The sequence below is a fragment of the Macrotis lagotis genome, chromosome X (genome assembly GCF_037893015.1).
Source record: "Macrotis lagotis isolate mMagLag1 chromosome X, bilby.v1.9.chrom.fasta, whole genome shotgun sequence".
Lineage (NCBI taxonomy): Eukaryota > Metazoa > Chordata > Mammalia > Peramelemorphia > Peramelidae > Macrotis > Macrotis lagotis.
Genome location: NC_133666.1, coordinates 289574874 through 289598468, shown reverse-complemented (window position 1 = coordinate 289598468; position 23595 = coordinate 289574874). Strand labels below are relative to the sequence as shown.

The following is a 23595-nucleotide window of genomic DNA, read 5'->3' as shown; positions in this document are numbered from 1 at the left end:
GCACTTAATCAATTCTTCCTTCCTTCCCAACCCCCCCTTGTCACAAAAAAAAAACAACAACCAAAAAAAATTTAAATGTGACTAGGAAGGGACCCTTTCCCACAAGGGGCTCTTCCTCTGAATTTCACATGGGTTCAATTCATCTATCAATAACTTTCTGTCTCTATGACACATTGCCCCTGCCCAACAATAACTGGAGAAATCTATGAAACCAAATTTAGTAAGTATGTTGCCCATGTCTTAATTGTTCACAAAAAGCAAGCAAATAAAGTTCCTTCTAAAAAGCCCTTGCATAACATGAATATCAAGTAAAAGGAAGAATTTTTTTTTTTCCTTTACCATTGAAATAGTTTATAACACAGAAACTGCATCAAGTGCATAAACAAAACAATTTATCCATCATATATGTGATAGACTATGGGAAGGACGATATGGAAATTTCATTTTCATCTCAGGCCTATACTTTTTTAAGCAACTTGCACAGTCCTTTTCTCCTCCTCATCCAGGACACAACTTGGGCTTTCTTAGTTGTTTTTACCTATAGCATTCTTGATATACTTTTCCTTGGAGATAAAGCAGTTTCCCTGACAGGGTAGTTAGCACCCGCACTCAGAACCTCTTAACCTCTAGGATTTATGAGGTTGCTATCAGGGACGGAAAATGCATTCTCAAGTTTGCTGGTTAGTGCCTCAGGGAAGAATACAAAAAGAGGAAGGTGTTTAAGGACTTGAGGCTCATCTAGGCAAATATATTTTTATTATTTCTCCCACCTTTTCAACAGCTGAGAGTCCTGAAAGAAAGAAAAATATTTCTCCTCGGTTCCATTACCTCAATATCATTAAAAAAAAAGCAAGACAAAGCAGACACAGTGACTAAATCTCACTGTGTAGATACCACATCCTACATTCATATCCACATCTCTACAGAGAATCTTTAACCAGACATTTCAACTATACCCAGCAGAGTTGCTAACAAATGTGAAAACAGACTGATGAGTCTCACTTCCATTAATGATTCTAATCTATCAATGAGTAGTTAAATAAAGAAGGTTAAGTTCTAACTGTGGCCAGGTCACTTCATTTCTTTGTGGCTCTGAGGAAAATGAGTAGGACTAGAGGACTTCATGTCCTTTCAAGCTTGTAGTTCTGTGTTCTCCTCCCTGCTCAACTGTATAATCAATCACAGAAAAATGAAGAATGGTCATATGTATCTATTGTCTTTCCTCCCATAGTCTCAGGTCAGCCAGTGAAAACGGCTGGTTTAAAATATTTCTGTGGTTTAGGTGATTCATGGGCCGTAAGTATGCTTCACATTAAAACAAAAATAATATGAAGTGGGGTGGTTATGAATAAGGAAAAATTCATAATGGGATTTTAATTCAAAAAGTTTGTGCTGCTGACCCTTATAATTTTATGCCCTCTCAAAAGGGGGGGGAGTACACATGAATATATATGTCTAGATAGATAGATAGATAGGTAGACAGATAGATAATTATAGCTACATAGTCATAGTCATATATAGTCACATATATAGAGTATATAATTAGTTATAATAATATGTGCAATTATATAATTATATATTAAATATAATTATGTTATATGTACACAGATATACAAAGAGAAAACTGTGGAGCCGAACTATTTTTTTTATGAAGTCTTTCAATTGATAATCATTTACAATCAATGGCAAGAGAAAAGAAGGGACTCCTGCACATCTCATAACCAGACCTTTATTTCAGTCAGTTGTGCTTCTTTGCAGGAAGAAGATGAAATCTTGTCCTATCTATAATCTCTACTGAGGTCAGCAATACTACGTGGGATTCCTGTTTTCACATGTAAGCAGAACAGGCCTTTGTAGCCACAGTAATTCAGGAGACATGGAATGGGACCTCCCACTCATGAAAAATCTTTGGTGAGAGTTTTGTATCAGTCTGATATGAATCTATAGCTGTTCTATATCTTTATTCTACTTCATGTGAACCATTGACGCCAGTAAAGCATTAAAATTTTGATCCAGGTATCTGAATTTTGTGACCCAAGTAAAAGTTTTATTGAAAGAATCAAATTTTCTTTGTAGCATTTATGTCTTGAATCAGTGTAGTATAGTGGAAAGAATTCTGACTCTGGAGACAACATGCCCTGGATTAAAATGTGACTTCTGACCATTGCTACCTATATAACCTTGGACAAATAATCTTGGCCTTTTCAGTTCCTTCATCTATAAGTTGATGGGACTAGATCAGTGGTGTCCAACTCAAATAAAAATTGAGCCATTAAACTGTACAGATTGCATATTGACTTAGAAAACCACTAATATTAATATTTATGCTCTGTTGTATTTTATCTGTTTAATAAAGTATTTATTTACTAGTTACATTTTAAATTTATATTTATTTATTTATTATTCCAACTACATAGTTTTCAACATTCGGTTTTTTTGTAAGATTTTGAGTGCTACATTTTTCTCCCTCCATCCCTTTATCCCTTTCTTGACATAGAGGTATTTGATACAGGTTTTACATTTTTAACCATGTTAAATACATTTCCACATTAGTCATGTTGTAAAAGGGCATCCTAGGTTATGCAATGGATAGAAAACTGATCTTGGAGTCAAGAAGACAGGAGTTCGAATTCAGTCTTAGACACTTGACACTTAATAGCTGTTAGACCTTGGGCAAGTCACTTGCATCCAGGGCCATCTCCAGTCATCCTGATTGCTGTCTGGCCATTGGATCCAGATGACTCTGAAAAGTGAGACTGTTGACTTTGCACAGCACCTCCTCAATCAAATTCATGTGCTTGTCATGGCAAAACCTCCATAATGTCATAGTCTTCTTTGAAAACAAAGGACAAATATTATGTTGTGAAGGATTAATCAGAACAAAAGGGGATCAAAAAAACATGAAAAGTAAAAGAAAAAAGAACATAAAGCATAAAACAAAATTTTTAAATGGACAATAGTATGCTTTGGTCTGCATTCAGGCTCTCAGATGTGAATGTTATTTTCTATCACAAATCTTTTAAAATTTTCTTTGATTATTGTATTGCTGAGGAGAGCTAAGTCCATCATAGCTGATCATCACATAATGTTTATGTGTATGGTTTCTCCTGGTTCCACTCACTTCATTCGGCATTCACTTCTTGACTTTTCTGATTCATTTATTTATGATTTCAGAATTATTTATGATTTCTTATAGACAGTAGTACTCCATCACATTCATATACCACAATTTATCCAGTTGTTCCTCAATTGATGGACATCCCCTCAATTCCAATTCTTTACCACTACAAAGACTGCTGCTATAAATGTTTTTGTGCTTGTGGATCTTTCCCCCTTTTTAATTATCTCTTTGGGATACGTATCTAATAATGGTATTACTGAATCAAAGAATTTGCACAGTTTTATTGCCCTTAGGCTAGAGCTCCAAATTGCTCTCCAAAATGATTGGATAAATTCACAGCTCTACCAACAATTCATTAGTGTCCCAGTTTTCCCATATTTCCTCCAATATTGATCATTTTTCTTTTCTGTTATATTGACCAATCTGATTGATATGAGGTGGTACTAAAGAGTTGTTTTAATTTGCATTTCTCTAATCAATAATGATTTAGAGCATTTTCTCCTATGACTTTAGATAACTTTAATTTCAACTGAAAACTGCCTAATCATATCCTTTGACCATATCAATTAGAGAATGACTTGTATTCTTATAAATTTGACTGTTCTCTACATATTTTGAAGAGTCCTTTATCAGAAACACTAGCTGTAAAAATTGTTTCCCAATTTTCTGCATTCCTTCTAATTGTGTTTGCATAGGCTTTATTTGTGCAAAAACTTTTTTAATTAGTGTAATCAAAATCATTCATGTTGCATTTTATAATGTTACCTATCTCTTACTTGTCCATTAACTCCTTCCCTTTCCATAGATCTGACATGTCCTATTCTTTGTTCTCCTAATGGGCTTTATAGCATCTCCCTATGTCTAAATCCCAGACCCATTTTGGTCTTATCTTGGTATAGGATGTGAGAAATTGGTCTATATCTTGTTTCTGCTATACACTTTCCCAGTTTTCCCAGTATTTTTTTTAATCAAATAGTGAGTTCTTATCCCAGAAGCTGGAGTCTTTAGGTTTATTACCAATTACATTTTAAACTGTTTTGACCCAACCTCAGCAGTACTGTAGGCTGCATGTGGTCATGTTTGGCATCTCTGTATTGATTTACTTCTAAGATCCTACTTAAACTAAAAGGCTAAGGGAAGATTCCTTGAACATCTGATTAAAGGCCTTCCTCAAAGTTGACATTAAATAGTATTTAACTCTTTTGCCTCTTGTCATTCAACCATATCCAGAACTAAGAAACAGATTATTATGTTGCCTACATCTCTCCACAAGTATAATACGTTTTGCTGAAATCAGATAGGGAACCATATTCTGATCTTTGAGTCTAATATGGAATAATATTTGTGTGGCATGATCTCTCTATCTATGCCCAATGAAGCCAAGCCTTTCAAGATGTTAACTAGCCATATCTTTTCTATTACATTATGTGATTTTAGCATATATTGAAGTAAAGTTCCCTTGCCTGTAATTTATAGTTTATTCACTTCCTCTTGTAAACTATTAGAAAAAGTCCTATTGCACTTCTCTGTCATTCTATAATCTTCACTGAACATAATTCAGTAATCTGTTATATAATATCTAGGATCCCTCTCCCCTATTTCATTTGATCATTTTTCTATAAAACTACTAGTTTTCTTCAGATTGAAAGTTCTAAAATTATGCTTTGAATTCTTGGTGGCTCTTTTGTCCTCCAAGCTCTGGGTCTGGATTCTTTTCTTTCCATATCAGACTATTGAGGGGGTCTCCATTTGGTCAGCAGATATTTGTGTTCCACCCCACTCCTATTACAGTGTAGAATTTTTTTTTTACGCAAAGAGGTTTTCAAAGGTTTTGTGGCTCATAACCCCCTTACTATATTTAAATTCCTGCTTCCTAACTCTAAAAAAACCTGACCCCAATTAATAGAAAAAACATGATGGTTCATGTTTGAGATTATTAAAAATGATCTCATATTTGCCAAATATGACAAATGGTTATTTTATACAAGAAACAAAATTTCAGGCCACCTAAAGATCTGCTGTTGACATCATCATTTTGAAAATCCCTGGTTTAAAATGAATAAACATTATCAGGACCCCTTGTCAGTTCATTTTGTGAAGATTTTAAGTGTCTGCTTCAAAATGACTTTGTTTTCCCCGGAGTATTTCTTTGGATTTAGAACTTATCTCATACTGCCAAAGGAAAGAAATTATATGGTTACTTAAATGATTTAGACCAAATGTTTGACATTCTACTAAACCTTGCTTTAGAAGGGTGAACCTATTTTTCCTTACCCCAGTTTTTGCTATATCTAGATCTTCCTAAGTTTTCATCAGATAAAAGGAAATAGCCGGAAGGAGTTTTAGAAATTGTCTAAAATCGCTCATGGGGAACTGAGGTCAGAGAAAGGAAGTAACTTGCTCAAAGTCACACAGCTAATAAGTAGCAATGCTTTTTTCAATTATCTAAAATAATTACTCAAATTAAATGAATGAATTGAATTTTATATAACTAAATAACCCGACTTACTATGAAATGTTTTCTTCAGTTAAACAATTCAATTTATTTATAAGAGCTAAATTCTGAATCCACATCTCCCAGAAATGTACTGTATATTATCATTAGGGAAAAGGAAACCAGAACATTGGTTGCTGAGCAGAGGAGTGAATCAAATCCTAGTGATGAATTTGGAGACAGTGAAGACAAAGAAAATGAAACTGACAAAGTAACAAGGAATTTAGATTATATGTCTGTCCCAAAGGAAAAATTAAACAAATCACAAAAAAAAGCCGAGATGCTGATTAAGGCGAAAAAGGTAAAAAGCCAAGAGCAAGTCTTACTAGCTTTTTAAATTTGCATTTTAAAAATTATTTTAGTAGTTTCCATAACTGGTTAAATGGTTATCATAGTTGCTTTAATTAGTCCATAGGCATAGAACTAGCAAGAATGTTTGTATTCCCCATCATCAAACTCAGAAACAAATTTTGGGTTCTTTTTTTTTCCCCCTTTTAGTAGTTTTAGTCTTTTTTCTCATTTCTCTCTTCATATTGATCATAAGTAGCAATGAAATCAGGTTAGTTAGGCAAGAGATCAGAACCATGAAAACAAAGGGCACAGGACAGAGGTCTGGGTCTCTGATGGCCAAATCTGGGAATGAAGATTCCCTTTAGTTTCTTGGGATCGTTAAAGAACTAGTGGTTTAAAAACTTTAGAAGTCAAGGCTAAGAAAGTGCAGAACAACCAGGCCTTGTTAGGTAAGATAAGCAAGTTTTCAAAATTCAGGAAGGGGGCAGCTAGGTGGCAGGGTGAATAGAGCACTGGTCCTAGAGTCAGGAGGACCTGAATTCAAATCCAGCCTCAGACACTTAATAATTACCTAGCTGTGTGACCTTGGACAAGTCACTTAACCCCATTGCCTTGCAAAAACCTAAACCCCCCCCAACAAATTTCAGGACACCAAGCAGACTAAAATGGGCAATCAGAATGGGGGGGGGGTGGATCCTTATCTAGAACAGATTTTTACTTGATCAGAGAAGCTCTCATGGATCATAGATTTAGAACAGAAAAAGACCTTAGAGATCATCTAAGTCAAGTCACTCACTTTACAGATGAAGGAACTGGAAGCCCAGAGGGTAGAATGTAGGTCCTGAGCAGAGAACCTGGGTTCAAAACCAGCCTCAGACACTTATTAGCTATGTGACCTTCTGCAGGTCATTTAACCCTGCACTCACATTTGGCCCATCTCCAGTTATCCTGATTCGTATCTGATCACTAGACTCAGATAGCTCCAGAGGAGAAAGTGAGGTTGGCAATTTAGCACAGCATCCCCCTCACTCAAATACAATCCACTTGTATGTCATGATATCACCTCTCTGATATCTTGATCTTCTTTGAGAAGGAAGGACTAACATATCATTATCATTGAGATTAGGATTTGAATCTAGATTTTCCCCCTTTCTATATTCATTCTTTTCCATTACCTTGCACTATCCCAGTAGGCTTTCTTAATATCAAGTATTGTCATAAAAGCAATTACTTTAGCTGAAATAACTTTTCCTAGCCTTCGGTTTAAGTTTCTACTAAAAGGACTTGAAGAACACCAAGGAAACAATGTTCCCTATTAAGCAGTATTACTATTTGAAGTAGAGAGGATGGAAACATGACTTTTTATGCAGAATGTTTTAAGTCAGCCTACATTATGGATTAACACATACCAGGCCTTTGGGCCTGTACTGCTTCTATATTACCAAGGTATAGAAATATCTATTGGTGTAGTCAATATATTTTTTAGTTTTTTTTTCCTGGTTCATTTAATTTCCTTTAAAGTCAGGAATCAAATGGATTGAAGTAGGGTAGCTTAGTACTTGTCTTTGCTTCATCGGGGCAAAAAGCTCTGTACTTTGTCCTCACTCACACAGTTACTAGTAAAGAGATTTAAGCTGAATATTGCCTTATTGAAAAGAGAGGGTCGCAAGGCAATTTTCCTTGTTACAACACATGTAATGGTTTCTTGCTTGCAATTTTCAGAACTGTCAGGCAAACCAGGAACTGATTCGCTGTGTTACATTTTCCCGAATTGTTTTTGGAACTGAACACTGGAGATATGCCCAAGCATTAACCAACCTGGCTTATGGATACCTGAGCCTAAGAGGTAAGTTCTCAGGGTCTTTCCCAGGATTTAGTCAGCAGCTGGATGGGTCAACATGGAGAGGGTTGAGAACTGGAAACCAGCTGGACCCTCAAAGGCAGGCCTGGAGATCAGAGAAGGTCTCTGAAGGAGACAATAAGAAGAAATCCATTTAGATGGCATAGGAGACCTTTGGCCATAAGGGTACATTTGGGTAGGTCTTCATAGCCTTTGCAGACTTGTCAATAGGCAGAAGTTTAAACAGAGTGGCAACTGGCATCAAAAAAAGTATGACAACACATATTTTCAGGGGGTGGGATTTCAGTCGATGGTAGGGGTTGGGAAAGGCACCTAATATTAGAGTTAAAAGTCATGAATGTAGGCCTGAAACTAAAGGAACACTAGGACTAGAACACTGGCCTTGGATCACTGCCACCATTAATCACTTTCATTCCAATACACATGCTGCTGATCTAAAGTGGAGAAAAATCATAAAACTGTTGAGTCTACCTCAGATTTACATTATATAATCTCAACTGGGCTCTCACTGCTGCTAGATAATTAGATAATTCTAATTTACTACTTTTAGCAATTTGCTATCCATTCTCTATGGCAATTCTCCCAAACATTTTCATCCTTATCAACCTCCCATAGGACTCCTCCTTTCCAATTCTCTTGACTGAGAACCTTACTTCATTTTTTGACTGAAAAAGTTAAGGCCATTCTCCATGAACTCCCTCTTCTCCCCCTTGCTCATCTCTTATCACCCAGATACCTTCTACTAGTGTCTCCTCTTCATACCTGTAGCACATGACCTTATTCCTTACCAAGGCTAATCCTTCCACCTGCTCAGTAGAACAGTTTCATCCTCTTTCCTTCAACAGATTGGTCCCTCTGTCATCCCCACTTTCACTTATTTTCAATCTCTCCCTGTCATTTCCTCATTTCCTACTGCCTACAAACACGCCCATATTTCTCTTGCCCTGTAAAAAACCCTTACCTGATCCTTCCCACTCTACTTCTGTCCATTGTAGCTAAACAATTCAAAAACATCATCTACAATCAGTTCATCTACTTTTTCTCCCCTTGCTTTCTTTTTAACCCCTTTCAATTCAGCTTCTAACTTTACTGTTCTACCAAAAGTACATTCTCTAAAAGTTCAAAATGCTCTTTTAGTTGTCAAATCCAGTTACCTTTTCTCAATCCTCACTCTCCTTGACCTCTCTTGCAACCTTTGACATTATTGATCTCTCCCTTCATGCCTTTCTCAAGTCTCTCCTCATTCTAATCCATTCTCCTCATTCAGTCACTAGCATGATTTTTCTAAAGCACAATTTTAATCATTTCAAACACCCATTTGATAAAATTCAGTGATCCTATTACCTCTTGAAACAATACAGAATGCTCCTTTTGGAATTCAAAGCCCTTCATAACCTGTACCCATCTCCTGTCTTTCCAGTCTTCTTTTCACTTGACTCTCCAACACACACTCTGATCCAGTAACATTTCCTGACTGTTCCACTAAAAAGACATACCATCTCTTGGGCTCTCATCATTCATTCTGGCTTTTCTCTCATGCCTGGAATGCTCTATCTCCATCACTCAAACTATTGACCCTCCTTGACTTCCTTCAAGTCCCAACTAAAATTCTACTTTCTTATAAGAAGCCTTTCCCAGTCTCATTTAAATCTAGTGCCTTCCCTCTCTTAATTATTTTCTATTTATTTTGTATACAACTTGCTTTGTATATATTTGTTTGCATATTATTTCTCCCATTAGATTGTAAACTCTGAGGGTAAGGACTATCTTTTGCCTCTTTTTTGTATCCTCAGGGCTTAGCACAATTCCTCTCACGTAATAGGTCTTAAGAAATGTTTGCAACACTTTCCAATTAAATTTTCATCTGCTATGGGCAGCACTCAGAAGTTTTGTATAGCAAAGGCCCTGAATTTGACTCCTCTGGGCTAAAGAATTTCTAAGGCTCATCCACATGTAAGCCTGAATGTGCATCATGGTATATTATTTTTATTTTTGAAATTGTTTTTCCCTTTCTTATAGTTTTCCCTCATTCTGATTCTTCTTTTGTAGCAGGACCAATAAGGAAATACGTTAAACATGATTGTACATATATATAACCTATATCAGATTACTGGCTGTCATGGGGAGAGGGGAGGGAAGGGAGACAGAAAATTGTGGAGCTTAAAATCTTACAAAAAAAGTTAATGTTGAAAACTAGATTTAGATGTAATTGGAAAAAAAGAAAAAAGAAAAATTTCTAAGGCTCCTTCCGGCTTTAGCGGTTTATAATTTGTCTTATAGGTACTGATTCAAATATAGGAGTTTGATGTTCCTAGGTTGCTGTGTGTTTTTTTTTCCTCTTAGTGTGTGTGTGTGTGTTATATGTACATGTATATCTATATATATGTGTGTATATGTGTGTGTGTTTGCATATATGAAACTTTTTTTGTATTGTGTGTTCTATGAATTATTGTGTGCTGAACTGTATACCATAAACTATGAGAGTTCTTCAGCACAGAGAATACTGACAACTTGATGACTAACAACTTCCTAGACAGAAACTTCTAAACCCTACCCTAGGATGTGGGATATACCTATGGTAGAGGTCACAGGACCCTGGCAGGAGCAGCTTATGGAAACCTACATGGGAGTAGGGTTCATAACTGGGGAGTGTCGGAATTTGCACTGTATGAGTCTAATAGAAGGTAGCCCAGGCATACGCTTACTGTATGTACTCAACCCTGTTTATGAAGAATTGCTCAACCTGGGTTGAGTCACAGTTCTTGCCTCCTCATCCCTCATTGCACATCCCTGTGTTAGCTGAATTAAAGGGAGAGCTGGGACTCAGGCCTACTAGTTATTCAGGTGTGAAGTGAATGGTGGTTTGCTTTATCAGGGTGATGGCAATGAGAATAAAGAGGAAGGACAAATAGAAGACATTTTCTATGAAATAAAAACAGATTTTAATCTAGTGGACGTTCCTTTCCTATTATTAATCATTTTTGTTATAAATCCATGTCAGTTTATAAGCTACCAGAATTAGCAAACTATTTCAGAAGTCTCAGCAGGACTTTTAAATTAAGCATTCTTCAGAACCTTGGAAAAAAGGACCCTTGACAAACATTCTACATTTATCAGGTAAGAGGAGGAAGAGAATCTAATGACAAGACAGAAAGAGAATATATAGAAATATAGAGAAACAGACTAATGGAGGCAGAGAAACCAAGGGAAAAGAGAGTTCTTAGAAGGTGGTAAATAATGTAATTTGCTAAAAAAAAAAAAAATACAAGAGAGTCAAGAAAAACCCAAGATGAAAGATCACTGGGTTTAGAGTTTAGGGTCCAATAATTTACAAAAGAAGAGATTCAATAGAGTAATAGGTTTGGAAGTTATACTTCAAGTGGTTGAAAAGAGTGGAAAGTGAAGAAGTACAAACGATGGTTGTGTAAAAGGAGGGAAGGAAATAAGAAAGAAGCTAGAGGGATTGGTTGTTAAGTTGTGTTCAACTCTGACCCCATCTGGGATTTTCTTGGCAAAGTTACTGGAGTGATTTACTATTTCCTTCTCCAGCTCATTTTATAGATAACTGAGGCAAACCAGGGTTAAGTGACTCATCCGGGGTCACACTATCTGAAGTCAGACTCTAGGCCCAGCACTCTATCTACTACACCACCTAGAGACCCCAAAAGGATTAGCTGGGTTAATGAAAAGCTTTCCTAAGATAGGGAGGTATACAATTAACTGGGTTAATAGAAAACTTTCTTAAGATAAGGGGAAGCATACATATTTTTAGACTGATAGAATCCTGTGATCAGGAAGAGATTGAAGAAGTAAGAGAAAAGGAATAATTGATGAAACAAGTATAAGGTGAATTCAGAGAAAGATTTAGGTAAAATATAGCAAGCTAAAGTATTATAGAAACTAGAGTTACCTCATCAATTCTAAATCCTAGGTGATACTAAGAGAAAGAACAACACTTTAGTGATGTGGTCTGAGTCTTTTGACTCTAAAGTTCAGGGCACTTTTGCATCACTCCACCCAAATGTAATGTGCCCACCATTTAGTGTTGAGGATATCTAGGGTATGGCATATCCTATGAGTGGGGCAGAAGGTTCAGTCTAGAAAAGGATTCTTTGATTGGGGGGGGGGGGCACCCAGACCAGAATTTTCTTTTTCCTTTGTAATAGTGTGTTGCATATATTCATGAGTATTTGAGTTCTTCAGAGAATCTTTCATACTCCCAATCATTGGAAGAGACTGATGGAGTGGGAAGAGAAGGAAGACTGGAAAATATGGGGAGGAAAGATTGATTTCATTGATGTATTGAAATATTTTTTTAACCTTCAAGATAAACCATGGGTTTTTGAGGTAATGCTGCCATCTAGAGTTGTCTTGTTTCCATTCCACTCCATTATGAGAGAATACTTGAAAAAGTAGGCCACATTTCTTTTGCTTGCTGAATATGTCAGTGACTTAGTAAAGAAAATATATTTTGATTGTGAACACTATTATAAATAGTGTGCAACACAAAGAGTATTGGTGAATTATAAAATTTCAAAGTTGGAAAGCACTTTGTAGTCCAGCTCCTTAGTTGATTCTTGTATCCTCTCATGGCATCTCTATGAGTAGTCATCCAACATCTGCTTAACATCAGCTGTTATGGATAGCTCACTACCTTATGAAAAATGCTCACCTTATTCCATTATTGGACAATAACAATTGCCAGATAGCTCTTCCTTATATGAAGCTGAAATCTGCCTCCCTTCTAAGTTCCAGTCATTGGTCCTTTTTTCTCCTCTGGAGTTACAAGTTCAATCTGATATATAAAAAATGAAATTTCTATCTGAAGGAGGGAAGTATCTAAAAGCATTTACACTCTGCAGGTTTTAGTGTTGGGCTATACACCCAACTTTTTTTTTTGGCAAGGCAAATGGGGTTAAGTGGCTTGCCCAAAGTCACACAGCTAGGTATACACCCAACTTTTAATGCTTGGTGCCTGGGCACTTGAAAAAAAGGTAAGCACAACTTGATATTTCCCTGAATTTAAGCTCTTAGGGATGTGGGTACAGATTATCTCTCATCTTCATCTGCTTATTGTCCTTCTGATTTTATCCTGAAATATACTCCATATGACCTAACTTATAGTAAATTTCTCACCACATTTTCTATCTTGTTTTTCCTTCTCTTCTCACTTTTATAAAATGAGTATCACTCACAGTCATCCACCAAAGTCCAATATAAAATTTTATAAGTGAGTTTATATTCTAAACTTGTGTTGTTGTCCTCGACTGCCATAGCTCTCTGCTTTGAAAAGAGATCATGTGTTTTCTGGCTAAGACAGTTTCTAAGGTTTCTTGATCTCATTGTGGTAACTGATTTAACATCTTTAGGAAATTATGATCTGTGCTATCCATTCTTTTAGCCATTTCCCATTATTCAATATCAAAAGTTTAAGTCGATCACTTTAAAGTTATTTTTGATTGTATGCCATATTTTCATATTTATATTATTTCTTTTACTTAACCACTGATTTTATCTTTTTTAAGTTGCAAGACTGATTTGGAAATGACTCCCACTTAGATTATCAGTAACATTATGTTAAGATATAAAGGTTATTTTTAAGGAATATTTTTATTTATTTGTTTAGTAATTTTTGATTCTCATCTTGAAAAAATTACTAATTGTAACCTCCTTTGCATCTTTTGACTTCTTTTATTTTTTATTTCATAATTATCTATACCAAAGTAAATTATTTTTAAAGTATATATTGATGATTTGAAGGAATTTATCAAATTTTTCATAGAATTTGCCTTATTTATTTTGTTAAATATATACACGAAATATTGTTCTAGGCATTAGATACAAAGACAAAAATGAAAGTCTCTGCCATAGTAGGGTTATTAGAACTCTGCACAAAGAAGCAAATTCAAAATACAATGTAATTTTGATTGAGGGATAACTTGAAAGGATAACAACAAATCTTATATAGGAGGTAGCAGTTGAACTGAGACTTGAGGGATTCTAAGGAATTTGAGAGACAAAGATGAGAGGAGAAAGAGGATTCTAGGCTTGAGATAAGCAGCCCAGAAAAAGTCACAAGGGGGCGACTAGGTGGCGCAATGGACAGAGCACCGGCCCTGGAGTCAGGAGTACCTGAGTTCAAATTTGACCTCAGACACTTAATAATTACCTAGCTGTGTAGCCTTGGGGAAGTCACTTAACCCCTTGCCTTGCAAAAAAAAAACCTAACTAAAAAAAGTCACAGGCAGAAAATTAAAAGTTGTGTTTGTGTATATCAGCTAATACAACTAGTTAGAACTTTTAATAGAACAAAGAGTACCTCAGAAGGAATGGTATGAAATTGGGATGGAAAACTGAGTTGGGAGAGCCAGATTGTCAGGATCCTAAATGACAGAGGAGTTTGTATTTGATCTTGGAGATCTTAAAGGCAAGAGGATACAGGTGAGATTGCTTGAGAAGGGCAGCAACATGGACAGCCACAACTTTCTTCTGCCTTCTGATTTCATTTATTAATAAGAATCTCACTGGTTTTCAAAAAATGATCTCACATCAACAGACAGTACCAACAATTACATCAGTGTTGGTAGCTGATCTAAAAGATCTACCATCTTTTTCTACCTTTTATTTACTTTTTGGTATGGTCACTTTAGATAGTCATTGCCAAATGGAAGGGGGCTGCACAGATCCCAGGGCCATGTTGTATTTTTCTGTATTTAAGAGGTTGCCATAATGAGAAAGGATCACCCAGTGGCCAGCCTTCTGGCAGATAAGTTTTACCATATTTAGAGTTATCTGAAAGCAATGGCAAACTGTCACCAAGTTTGCTCTTGAGACCTTTACAACATGGTAGAACCTGGCAGAATTTGTAGTCTACTGGCTAGCCTTCAAGAACAAAAGTGTACGATGCTAAATGAAAGGGTGGTTTATGGGTTCTACTTGGAGAAGGAAATGAAGAAGTTGGTAGGGTTGGATTTGTTTGTTTGTTTTTATGCTTCCACAAGAAATAATAAACATAATTTCATGGAATACTGTTATCTGATATTGCAGTGTTCCTGATAAGCTTTTATTAATAATCAGTTTATATACCAACATCTGTTGCAGAGATGTCTAATAAATAACTTATCTTTTTCCCTAAATCTATTCCATCCCTCTTAACTTCCCTATTCTGTCAAAGCCTGTATCAATATCTTTTTAAGTCATCCAGATTTGCAGCCCTAGAATCATCATCTTCTTTTCCTCAGCTTCGTATCAATCATATCAACTTATATCAAATAATTTGCCAAGTGTTCAATATGCACAATAACTCCCACATACATCACCTAAGTATTTTCTGTTAGGAAAAAAAAATCATGGTCCCCTTGCCCCAACAAGGATATGCACAGTAGAAAATACGCTTTCAAACATACTGGTTAGAGAAAACACAAATATCTAGTCTAGGACAAGGAAAGAGAACAGCGTTAGGACTGCAGCTAGAATGTGGTACTGTCTAGTAATACCTACCCTGACTCAACTTATAAGAAAAAATAACTACACATTTATGATGATTATCTAGTCTGACTACTTGCCTCTATTTTTGCTGGGCAGGTTATTGTTCAGTAAATATTACTGAAAAGGTTATAAGGCTAGAGATCTGTCCTTAGAACCAAAACAAATTTGGTTGAAGTCTGACCTCTGTTAAATATAGGTTGTGTGATCCTGGGGTAGGGTCATTTAGCTTATCTTGGGTGCAACACAAACAGCATTAGTTCAGAATGTTTCCTCATAAGGGGGTCCCTCTACCAGTCAAGTTGTCACAGGACAGTTCTCTGTCCTTTATCTCTTGGTATCACTGACATCCACAATTGGAATGCTTCTAGCAGCTTGTGATACAGGGGACCTCTTCACTGACAGTACTGAGATACTAATGTAAAGGAAAGAGTGAGAGCAATCTGCCTTTGACAAGTTTAAGTTCCCAATTCTATTAAAAACAGTATCCCATAATAATAGAATTGGCAGCTAGTTTGCTGAACCAATTTTATTGATCTATGAATTATAGTAAAGGTACTGTCTATGACCTTTCAACTAATCAAACAAGCACTTAATAATAATAACTAACATTTGTATAAAATTTTAAGGTTAACAAAGTCCTTTACATAAAACCATCTTATTTGATTCTTCTACCAATCCAATGAAGTGAAGTAACGGCTCTTTTCTCCATTTTATAGAAGAGTAAACAATTTAGGAGAAAATAACTTGGTCAGGCCATCCAGTATATGTTTGAGAAAGAATATAAAGTCAGGTCTTTCTGACTTCCAAGTCCAGCACACTATTCATTATATCAAGTTGGTTCCTGTTTATTTTAGAGCCCTTCAAAACTTAGCCTCCACCTAAATTTCCAGCCTCATATAGTTACTCCCTTTCAGATTCAGAAAAACTGACCCTTCTATTCCTCATACATGCCCTTCTATCAGTCTGTCTGTGTGCACTTGCCTTGTCCTCACCCCTCCTCCCTCATGCCTAGAATACCCTTCTCACCTAATTTCTGGCTCCTCTTTTTTTAAATTAATTTTTAAATTTTATTTAAGGCAATGGAATTAAGTGATTTGCCTAAGGTCATACAGCTAGGCAATTATTAAGTGTCTGGGGTCATATTTGAACTCAGGTCCTCCTGACTCCAGGGCCAGTGCTCTATCCATTGTACCACCTAGCTGTCCCACTCTGGCTCCTCTTTTACAAACATGCTCTTATTACCTCCTCAGACTCCCCCCCCCCCATATTTTAATTGGCAGTTGCCTCAACCACTTACTACCTCTTAACTCAAACTAGCTAAGTTTAACATTATTTCCCAGATTTCTCATTACAAGCACAGAATGACAGAATTTATTTCATTTTGGTTCATTTTGGGGTGGGGGAGGAGAGGACACTTTTGGTGTTAACATGTTTAGTTCCCTATATATCAAGGATTATCCAGACATAGGTGATGTTTTTAATAATGAGTAAGAAAGTAGCCATTTTTTTTGAAGAAAAAGAGAATTTTGAAAATTGGAAGTTTGAAAATGTTTCTATTGTTAGGTGATTTTGTTGCCAAAAATCACACCAGTAAAAACTCTCCTATTGTATTCTCTAAAAAATTTGGAAAAATAATTTTTGACCTGATCAAAAATCTTCCGAATGAAGAACTGTAATGGTTTTGTTTTTGTGGGTTTTTTTTTTACTTCAATGGGTTTTGAAATCATGTGTTAAAAATATAAAATGGAATACTTTCAGGTTCCTTTATAAGAATACCTGATCAACACCAGGGAAAATGGAAATTTGCTTGTCACATTCCAAAAAAGCAATATTTACATAATTCCTGGATGAGAATGAAATATGAGTATCATGATTTAATCACTTAATTTAATAAAAACCTTCTACAGCATACTTCTGTTTGGAAGTATTTAACATTTTGAAGTATCAGTTATGATAGCCATTAAAAGCAAGTATTGAAATAAACTGGTTAGAATAATTTTCAAGCATATATTATGTAAATATTTCATTGGGGAAAGTACTCAAAGAATGTTTAGCAATAATTATGTATAATCAAAAAAGTTTGGAGACCACTGCATTGTGCTTTAGTGTTACATAGTTCCTTTTTTGTTCTTATATAATTTTTTAATTGAAGAGTATTCTTGATTTTCTCCCTTTCCTTGTTTTCTCCCCTCTACCCTTAGAACTTCCTGCTCAAGCCAAGCAACATGCTGAGTCTGCAAAAAAATCCCTACTGACCTGGAAGAGCTCAGCAATCTCAGATCCTGATAAGAAAGAGATCCTTGGCACATTGGTGACTTTGTACTATACTTTGGGAGTATCGGACCTCATGCAGAACCAATATCCTTTCATTTCTAGCAGCATACTTAGAAATCAACTGCGGTGGGGTAGGATGAGGGTTGGTATCAAATTAACCAGGTTACTTTCAATTGTTCCTCTTGAGAACTGCAGATCCAGAAGAAGACATGATGGGAAGGACAAATGGGAGTTGAATCTCAAAACATTTTAGTTCTGATCCAAGAAACTTTCTTCCTAATTTTCTTCAGTCCCTCCATCTTTCTCTATCCCAGAATCATTAGAATTAAGATCCAGTCATCAAATTAATAGCTTTGGGCTAAGTTGTTACCATGATGAATCCCTTCTCAAGTATATTTGATTGGAAGTCATCTGGGTCCCCCTTTTTATTATATCCTGTCCAATCATTCCCACATTGCATCAAGATGAACTCTGACACTAGTTTAGGAAAGATTGTCTGGGAGAAGGAAGCTTTATTATCATGTGTGCTTATGTATGTTTTGTAAAATTATCCTTAATACTGCTTTTGAAGCCAGGGTTTAAAATGAAGTGGATACAATTCTATTTATACTCATGGTAAAATTCCTGCCCCTTTTTTCCTGTGCCTGTGATTAGAATCGCTATTTAATGTCATAACATTTGCTGGGAACAAGAAACATCTAAGATAATCCTGAATTCTGTTATTCTGAGTCCATGTATTTTATTACCACCATTAACAAATAGTGATCATAATTTCAGGCATGCACAATATAAAATAACTTCATATGAGATGAGCAACCTTCTATGGTACCCTCAAGGCAGGATCTTTAAAGAAAAAAAGGAAATAGAAGGTTATTTGGGATTTGGGGGGGAATATCCCCTCTACCACTTCCACCCCTCAAAATACTAAAAATATTTGACAGAAGTTAGTCTTTTTTAAAAAACTAGAACTTACTTAGAATCTGTAAGGACTTTATTCAACAACTTTAGGATCCTTTTCCTTCTATTATAGTTCATAGAAACTAGGGATAATGAATAAATTCTCAGTATAATCCTCAAAAGAAAACCTAAAGGAATTTTTCCCTAAAAGTTTATGGTTTCCTTTCATTCCTCTAAACTCCTCCCTGCTAATGCCCATTTTATGAAGCCATCAAAGAAAACCCAAAACCTTGCCTATTAAAGATTTCTCCCCTAAGAGTGTGTCCACAGGGAGAATGATACACCTAGGAAGTGTTCATTTTCAAGACAACTCAAGCATTTTGTTTGCTTCTCAGATGTGGTACCTGGTTGTGGGATTTGGTTTTTATTCTTTGAATTTTCCTCAGCTGTTGCACTGGCAAGGAAGCTTATTACAATCTACAGAAGTCTGAAAAGAGCATGGAAGAACTGTGGGAATTTCATGATGGGGCTGCAGTAAGAGAATTAAAAGTCTCTGAAAAAGACATCATCATTGCTTTGGGCAGGTAAACACTAGATTTAGAGAAATTTAGGGTTTTGTGATGGGGTCCATATTGCATATAATTATTCCATGCTATCCTTGTGGAGTAAAAATAAAACATCCCTATAATAAATGAAGATCAATAACCCAGACTTATTTTGGAACAGATCTTTTTCTAAATTGCTTTTCTCTTTTGTTGTTAAATCAATATAGCAGATGAAGAGAGAACATTATTATAGTCAGATGGCTTAGAACTAGAAGGGACTTTATATGTTGCAGTTAGACCTGCTTATCCTTATAATCTAAGACCTAAAGAGATGGATTGGCCAGGATCAGATTGCTCCAAAGGCAAGATTTGAATGTTGATCCTCTAATTCCAGTGATCTTTTCACTATATCATTACCAGATGTTCTCCCCCTGCCCTAATATATCCAGTGCATTTAATGAATTTGAAAGCTAACATTTTATTATTCAATTTAAACCAGGTTAAGTTAGCATATAAAAAGGTGGTTCATGGAATCCAAATGGTACAGTGGATAGATCACTGACCTGGGATCAGAAGGACCTGGGTTCAAATATGACCTAAACATTTAGTAGCTGTGATCCTGGGCATATCTCTTAATCATGATTACCAAGAAAAAGAAAAAGAAAATGCTATTCATTGAAAGGTGTGAAGAAACCAACTGAACATAGTTGAATGAGGAGATTCTCTTGAAATTTGTAGATTATTCTCATCGAGAACAGGACTGGTTTGTCAGATAAAAAGAAGAGTGGTCCTCCTTTCCCTAGATTTTTCAATTACTTTTACATGCTTTCATCAGATCTGTTTCCCAAAGTCTTAAGGTACTTGGAATGGGAAGTAAATGAAGTAAATGTAGCACTCCTACATTGTCTCCAGGCAAAAACAAACTAAAGAGAGCTTAGATAACTGGGAAATTCTGAAAACATTAGAATGCTCAGAAATAAATTGAACTGAGCCCAGAGTGTGCCCAAATTTGTCTGCTTGTATATACACTGTTGCCACACTAGAAAGTCGATAGGATGATTTACTCACAAAAATAATAGCTAGTTTATCCTTCCTCCTTTAAAAAAAAAATAGGGACAAGGGAATATCTGCTCACTTGTGAGATTTGGTTGTTAGACTTCTATCTAAGTAGGAGGCACTAAAGCCTCCCAAGTGAACCTTGGTAAGCCAACATCGTCTAACCTAGAATAGAGAGTTTAGAACTGGAACAAGAAGGTCTGTACTTCAGAAAGTTTTAAACTTATATACCATTGCGTATTGTTCCATTCATTTTGATCAAGTTATGTCCTACCCTTTGGAGTTTTGGGGGTTTTCTTGTCAGAGATACTGGTTTGCCATTTACTTCAGCTCATTTGACTGATGAGGAAAGTGAGGTAAACAAAGATAAGGGTCACATAGCTAGGAAGTCTGAGGCTGGATTTGAACTCTAGATGAATCTTTCTGATTCCACGCTCAGTGCTCTATCTAGTGTGTCATCTAACTATTCATTCAGCCCCTGAATGGAGGCTTTGAGTCTACACTATAAGACACAATTACACCTGTGAGTGAATGGCAAGTAGAATTTTATAAAGTACAGTGGATTTGAGGTCAGAGAAGCTAGTTTATTCCTAAATCTTTCAGTTTCTAAGAATGTCACGTTGATCAAGCTCTGTCAATTTCCTTAACTATAAAATGAAAGAGTTGGCTCTGAATGGTCCCTTATCCCTTCCACTTCTAAAGCCTAAAATGTCTAGCCACTTTAATTTTCAAAAATAATATCAAAGGATCTTTGATGGCATATCTCCTTTCTACTATCTTCATCTATTACATTTGAGGCATTTAAATATTTTTAAAAACTGGGTCTCAGTAGGGGTGGGAATAGAATAATTCAATGAAATAGAATAAAGGATCAAATGTGATAATATATAAAAATTGCTTCCAAAGCAAAGTGTTATATAAATGCTAATTATCATTAGCTATTAGTAAGAAAGTAAGCTCCTTGGGACTGCTTTAAATCTCAATGCCTAGCCTGGAGCCCTACATATAAGTAAATATTTAATAAATATATGATAATGAATAAATAAAAGTCATTGAATTGATTGGGACAATTAAAGTGCATGCATCAATTTCTTGTGGCTAAGCAGAGCAGTGCAGCCCTGGAAAGACTCATTGGTTGAGTGGTTCCCACTTCATAAAGGTATTTACATTATGCTGGGGAAAATGCTGTGATTTAGATTGAGCTCTAAATGGGGTTAGAACACACCAAAGAGTTGAGCAATAAAGCTTCTGTGTCAAGTCAATGGAAATTATACTCCTGCATACAACTTTTGAGCCTTTCCCTATTTTCTCTGGTGAGTCTATGTCAGAGGCCAAGAGTTTTGGACAAACATGTGACTACAAGACTATTACTTCCCATGGAGCTTCTTAATTTGTGGCATGTGTCTTCCCTCTCTATTTTCTGGGCAGAGCTGCTTTGCAACTTCACCGATTGAACTTGTCTGTGAATTACTTTGAAAAGGCCATCACCCATGTTATCTCTTCCAAGGGTGATTCTACATCAGAACTGATCAGCCTGTATCAGGAAGCTGCACAGGTTGAACAACTCAGGAAAAACCATGATCGAGCCATTGAACACTTGCTTCAGGTAAGTGATTTGGTTAGAACTCAGTTCTTACCACTTGCCCTTCCTAGCTGCAGTGCTATGAGAAGCTAGAGAATGGCACAAGAGTACAGAGTATTTGTCTCTATACTGATCATTTGGTTTAAGTCCTAAACCTGTCAGAGGATCCTTCCATCAGCTTCTCTTTGATTAACTGAATTAAGTGGATGGTTTCAGGATAAAATCTAGTGTAGAAATGCTACCTGACCAGATTGAGTTCATTTGAAGAGTCTTTGATTTTAAAGATAGAAAGATTCTGTTTCATTTCATAGATGAAGAAACCAGGATGAAGGGAAGTTAAATGACTTGCCCATAGGTGGTATCAGAGGCAGGATTTAATCCAGATCATCTGATTCTAAAATAAAAACTCCAAAGTATATGGTACACATTGTTTAGTCATGTCCAAATCTTCATGACCCTGTGGACCATACTATGAAGAGTTTTCTTGGAATGAGTCGCCATTTCCTTCTTCAGTGAATTAAGGGCAGAAGTTAAATGACTTGACCAGGATCACACAGCTATTAAGTGCCTCAGGTAAAATTTGAACTCTGGTCTTTCTGATTACAGATCCCGTGATCTATGCAGTGAACCACCCAACTGCCCATAGTACAGTGATATATATGCTTATTCCCTTCCCTCTTCCATTATGCCATGTGTTTTACTATCTAAATAAAGTTTCTGTTACAGTCTATTATCTCCAAGAAGTTAGAGGCAAAGTTTGTACCTTCCCAATTAAAAAGTAATTAGTAGCAGCAATTTAAATTTATAGCAAATAGAAACTCATAAAATCCTAATAATGCATGATGATTTGGTGTGTTTCCATCACTTGACCTTTAATCTAGTGTCTGCTTACATTTCTAGGTATAACGATGTAATGACAATCATTTTGTCTAGAGTTAACTAATTTGACCATATTCCAGGAAAAACAAAACTTTGGAAAGAACAATGAAAATTTCCCCATGAGAAAACTTTAGGGGATTTTTATATATTCAGTACCTGGAAGGTCTTGAACATTTGATCTGTCCCCCCAGATTTCTCTACTATTCTTAAGGAAATAAGGGATTTCCATGTTGTTGCTGAGTTGTTTCAATCACATCAGACTCTTCATGACCCTATTTAGGGTTTTCTTGGCAGAGATATTGGAATGGCTCGCCATTTCTTTCTGTAGGTCATTCTACAAATGAGGAAACTGAGGCAAGCAGGATTAAGTGATTTGCTCCAGGGTCACCCAGCTAGTAAGTGTTTGAGGTCAATCTGAACTCAAGAAAGATTTATCTTTCTGGCTTCAGGCCTGGTACGCTATCCACTGTACCAACCAAGCTACAGTATTCTAGGCATTTGGGGGGGTTATAAGCATTCTGTAAATGGTACTAGTTCCTATTGCTGGTGTTTCCTTAGTTGTCAGGGGACAGGTTCCCTGCTCTCTAGTTCTGTTTAGTTACTAACAGTTAAACTAGCTTTTACACGGAAATATTTACTTCACAAAGTATAACCCCAAGGATACAAATTTCTTCCCCCAATAACATGAAAGATATCATCCTCCCTTATCACCACCACCTTGGCTTGGGGAAGGGGATGAGAATTAGGTTCATAATTTTTATAACTATACCTGAAAGTGTACACAAATGTGTGCATATATACACACATATGTAAAAAAAATTGCCTTTATTTTCATTTTATACGAATCTCTTCTGAAAATGTGATCCATTGGTCTTTGCATGAATCACAGTTCTTTTTTTATTTTTTAATTATTTTTTATTTAATATTCTCATTTTGTACAAATAATGTTTTTTACATTAATAAAATATTCTTGTTTAAGAGTAAACGAAATACCCCCTCCCCCCCATAAATACAGACTTGCTTGAGCGATAAAGTAAAGGGGAGAGAAAAGAAATTAAAATTAAAAAAAATAGTAATAATTGTAGGTTATGGCCAGGTGGCGCAATG

The 23595-nt window shown here is 36.0% G+C and overlaps 1 protein-coding gene across 4 annotated transcripts in view; it reads left to right on the top strand.

Annotated features, from left to right (window-relative positions):
- The window catches only part of TTC23L (tetratricopeptide repeat domain 23 like), a 65496-nt gene that overhangs the window by 2953 nt on the left and 38948 nt on the right, over positions 1-23595 (top strand). For 2 of the 4 annotated variants that reach the window (XM_074200640.1, XM_074200638.1), the window contains exons 2-7: positions 1759-1911; positions 5727-5916; positions 7629-7752; positions 17457-17613; positions 18882-19010; positions 21456-21633. In XM_074200640.1, coding sequence (XP_074056741.1) covers positions 1877-1911; positions 5727-5916; positions 7629-7752; positions 17457-17613; positions 18882-19010; positions 21456-21633 — 813 coding nt within the window. In that variant the 5' untranslated portion in view covers positions 1759-1876. The remainder of the gene's footprint in view (positions 1-1758; positions 1912-5726; positions 5917-7628; positions 7753-17456; positions 17614-18881; positions 19011-21455; positions 21634-23595) is intronic. The other 2 variants (XM_074200639.1, XM_074200641.1) reach the window with 2 other exon arrangements.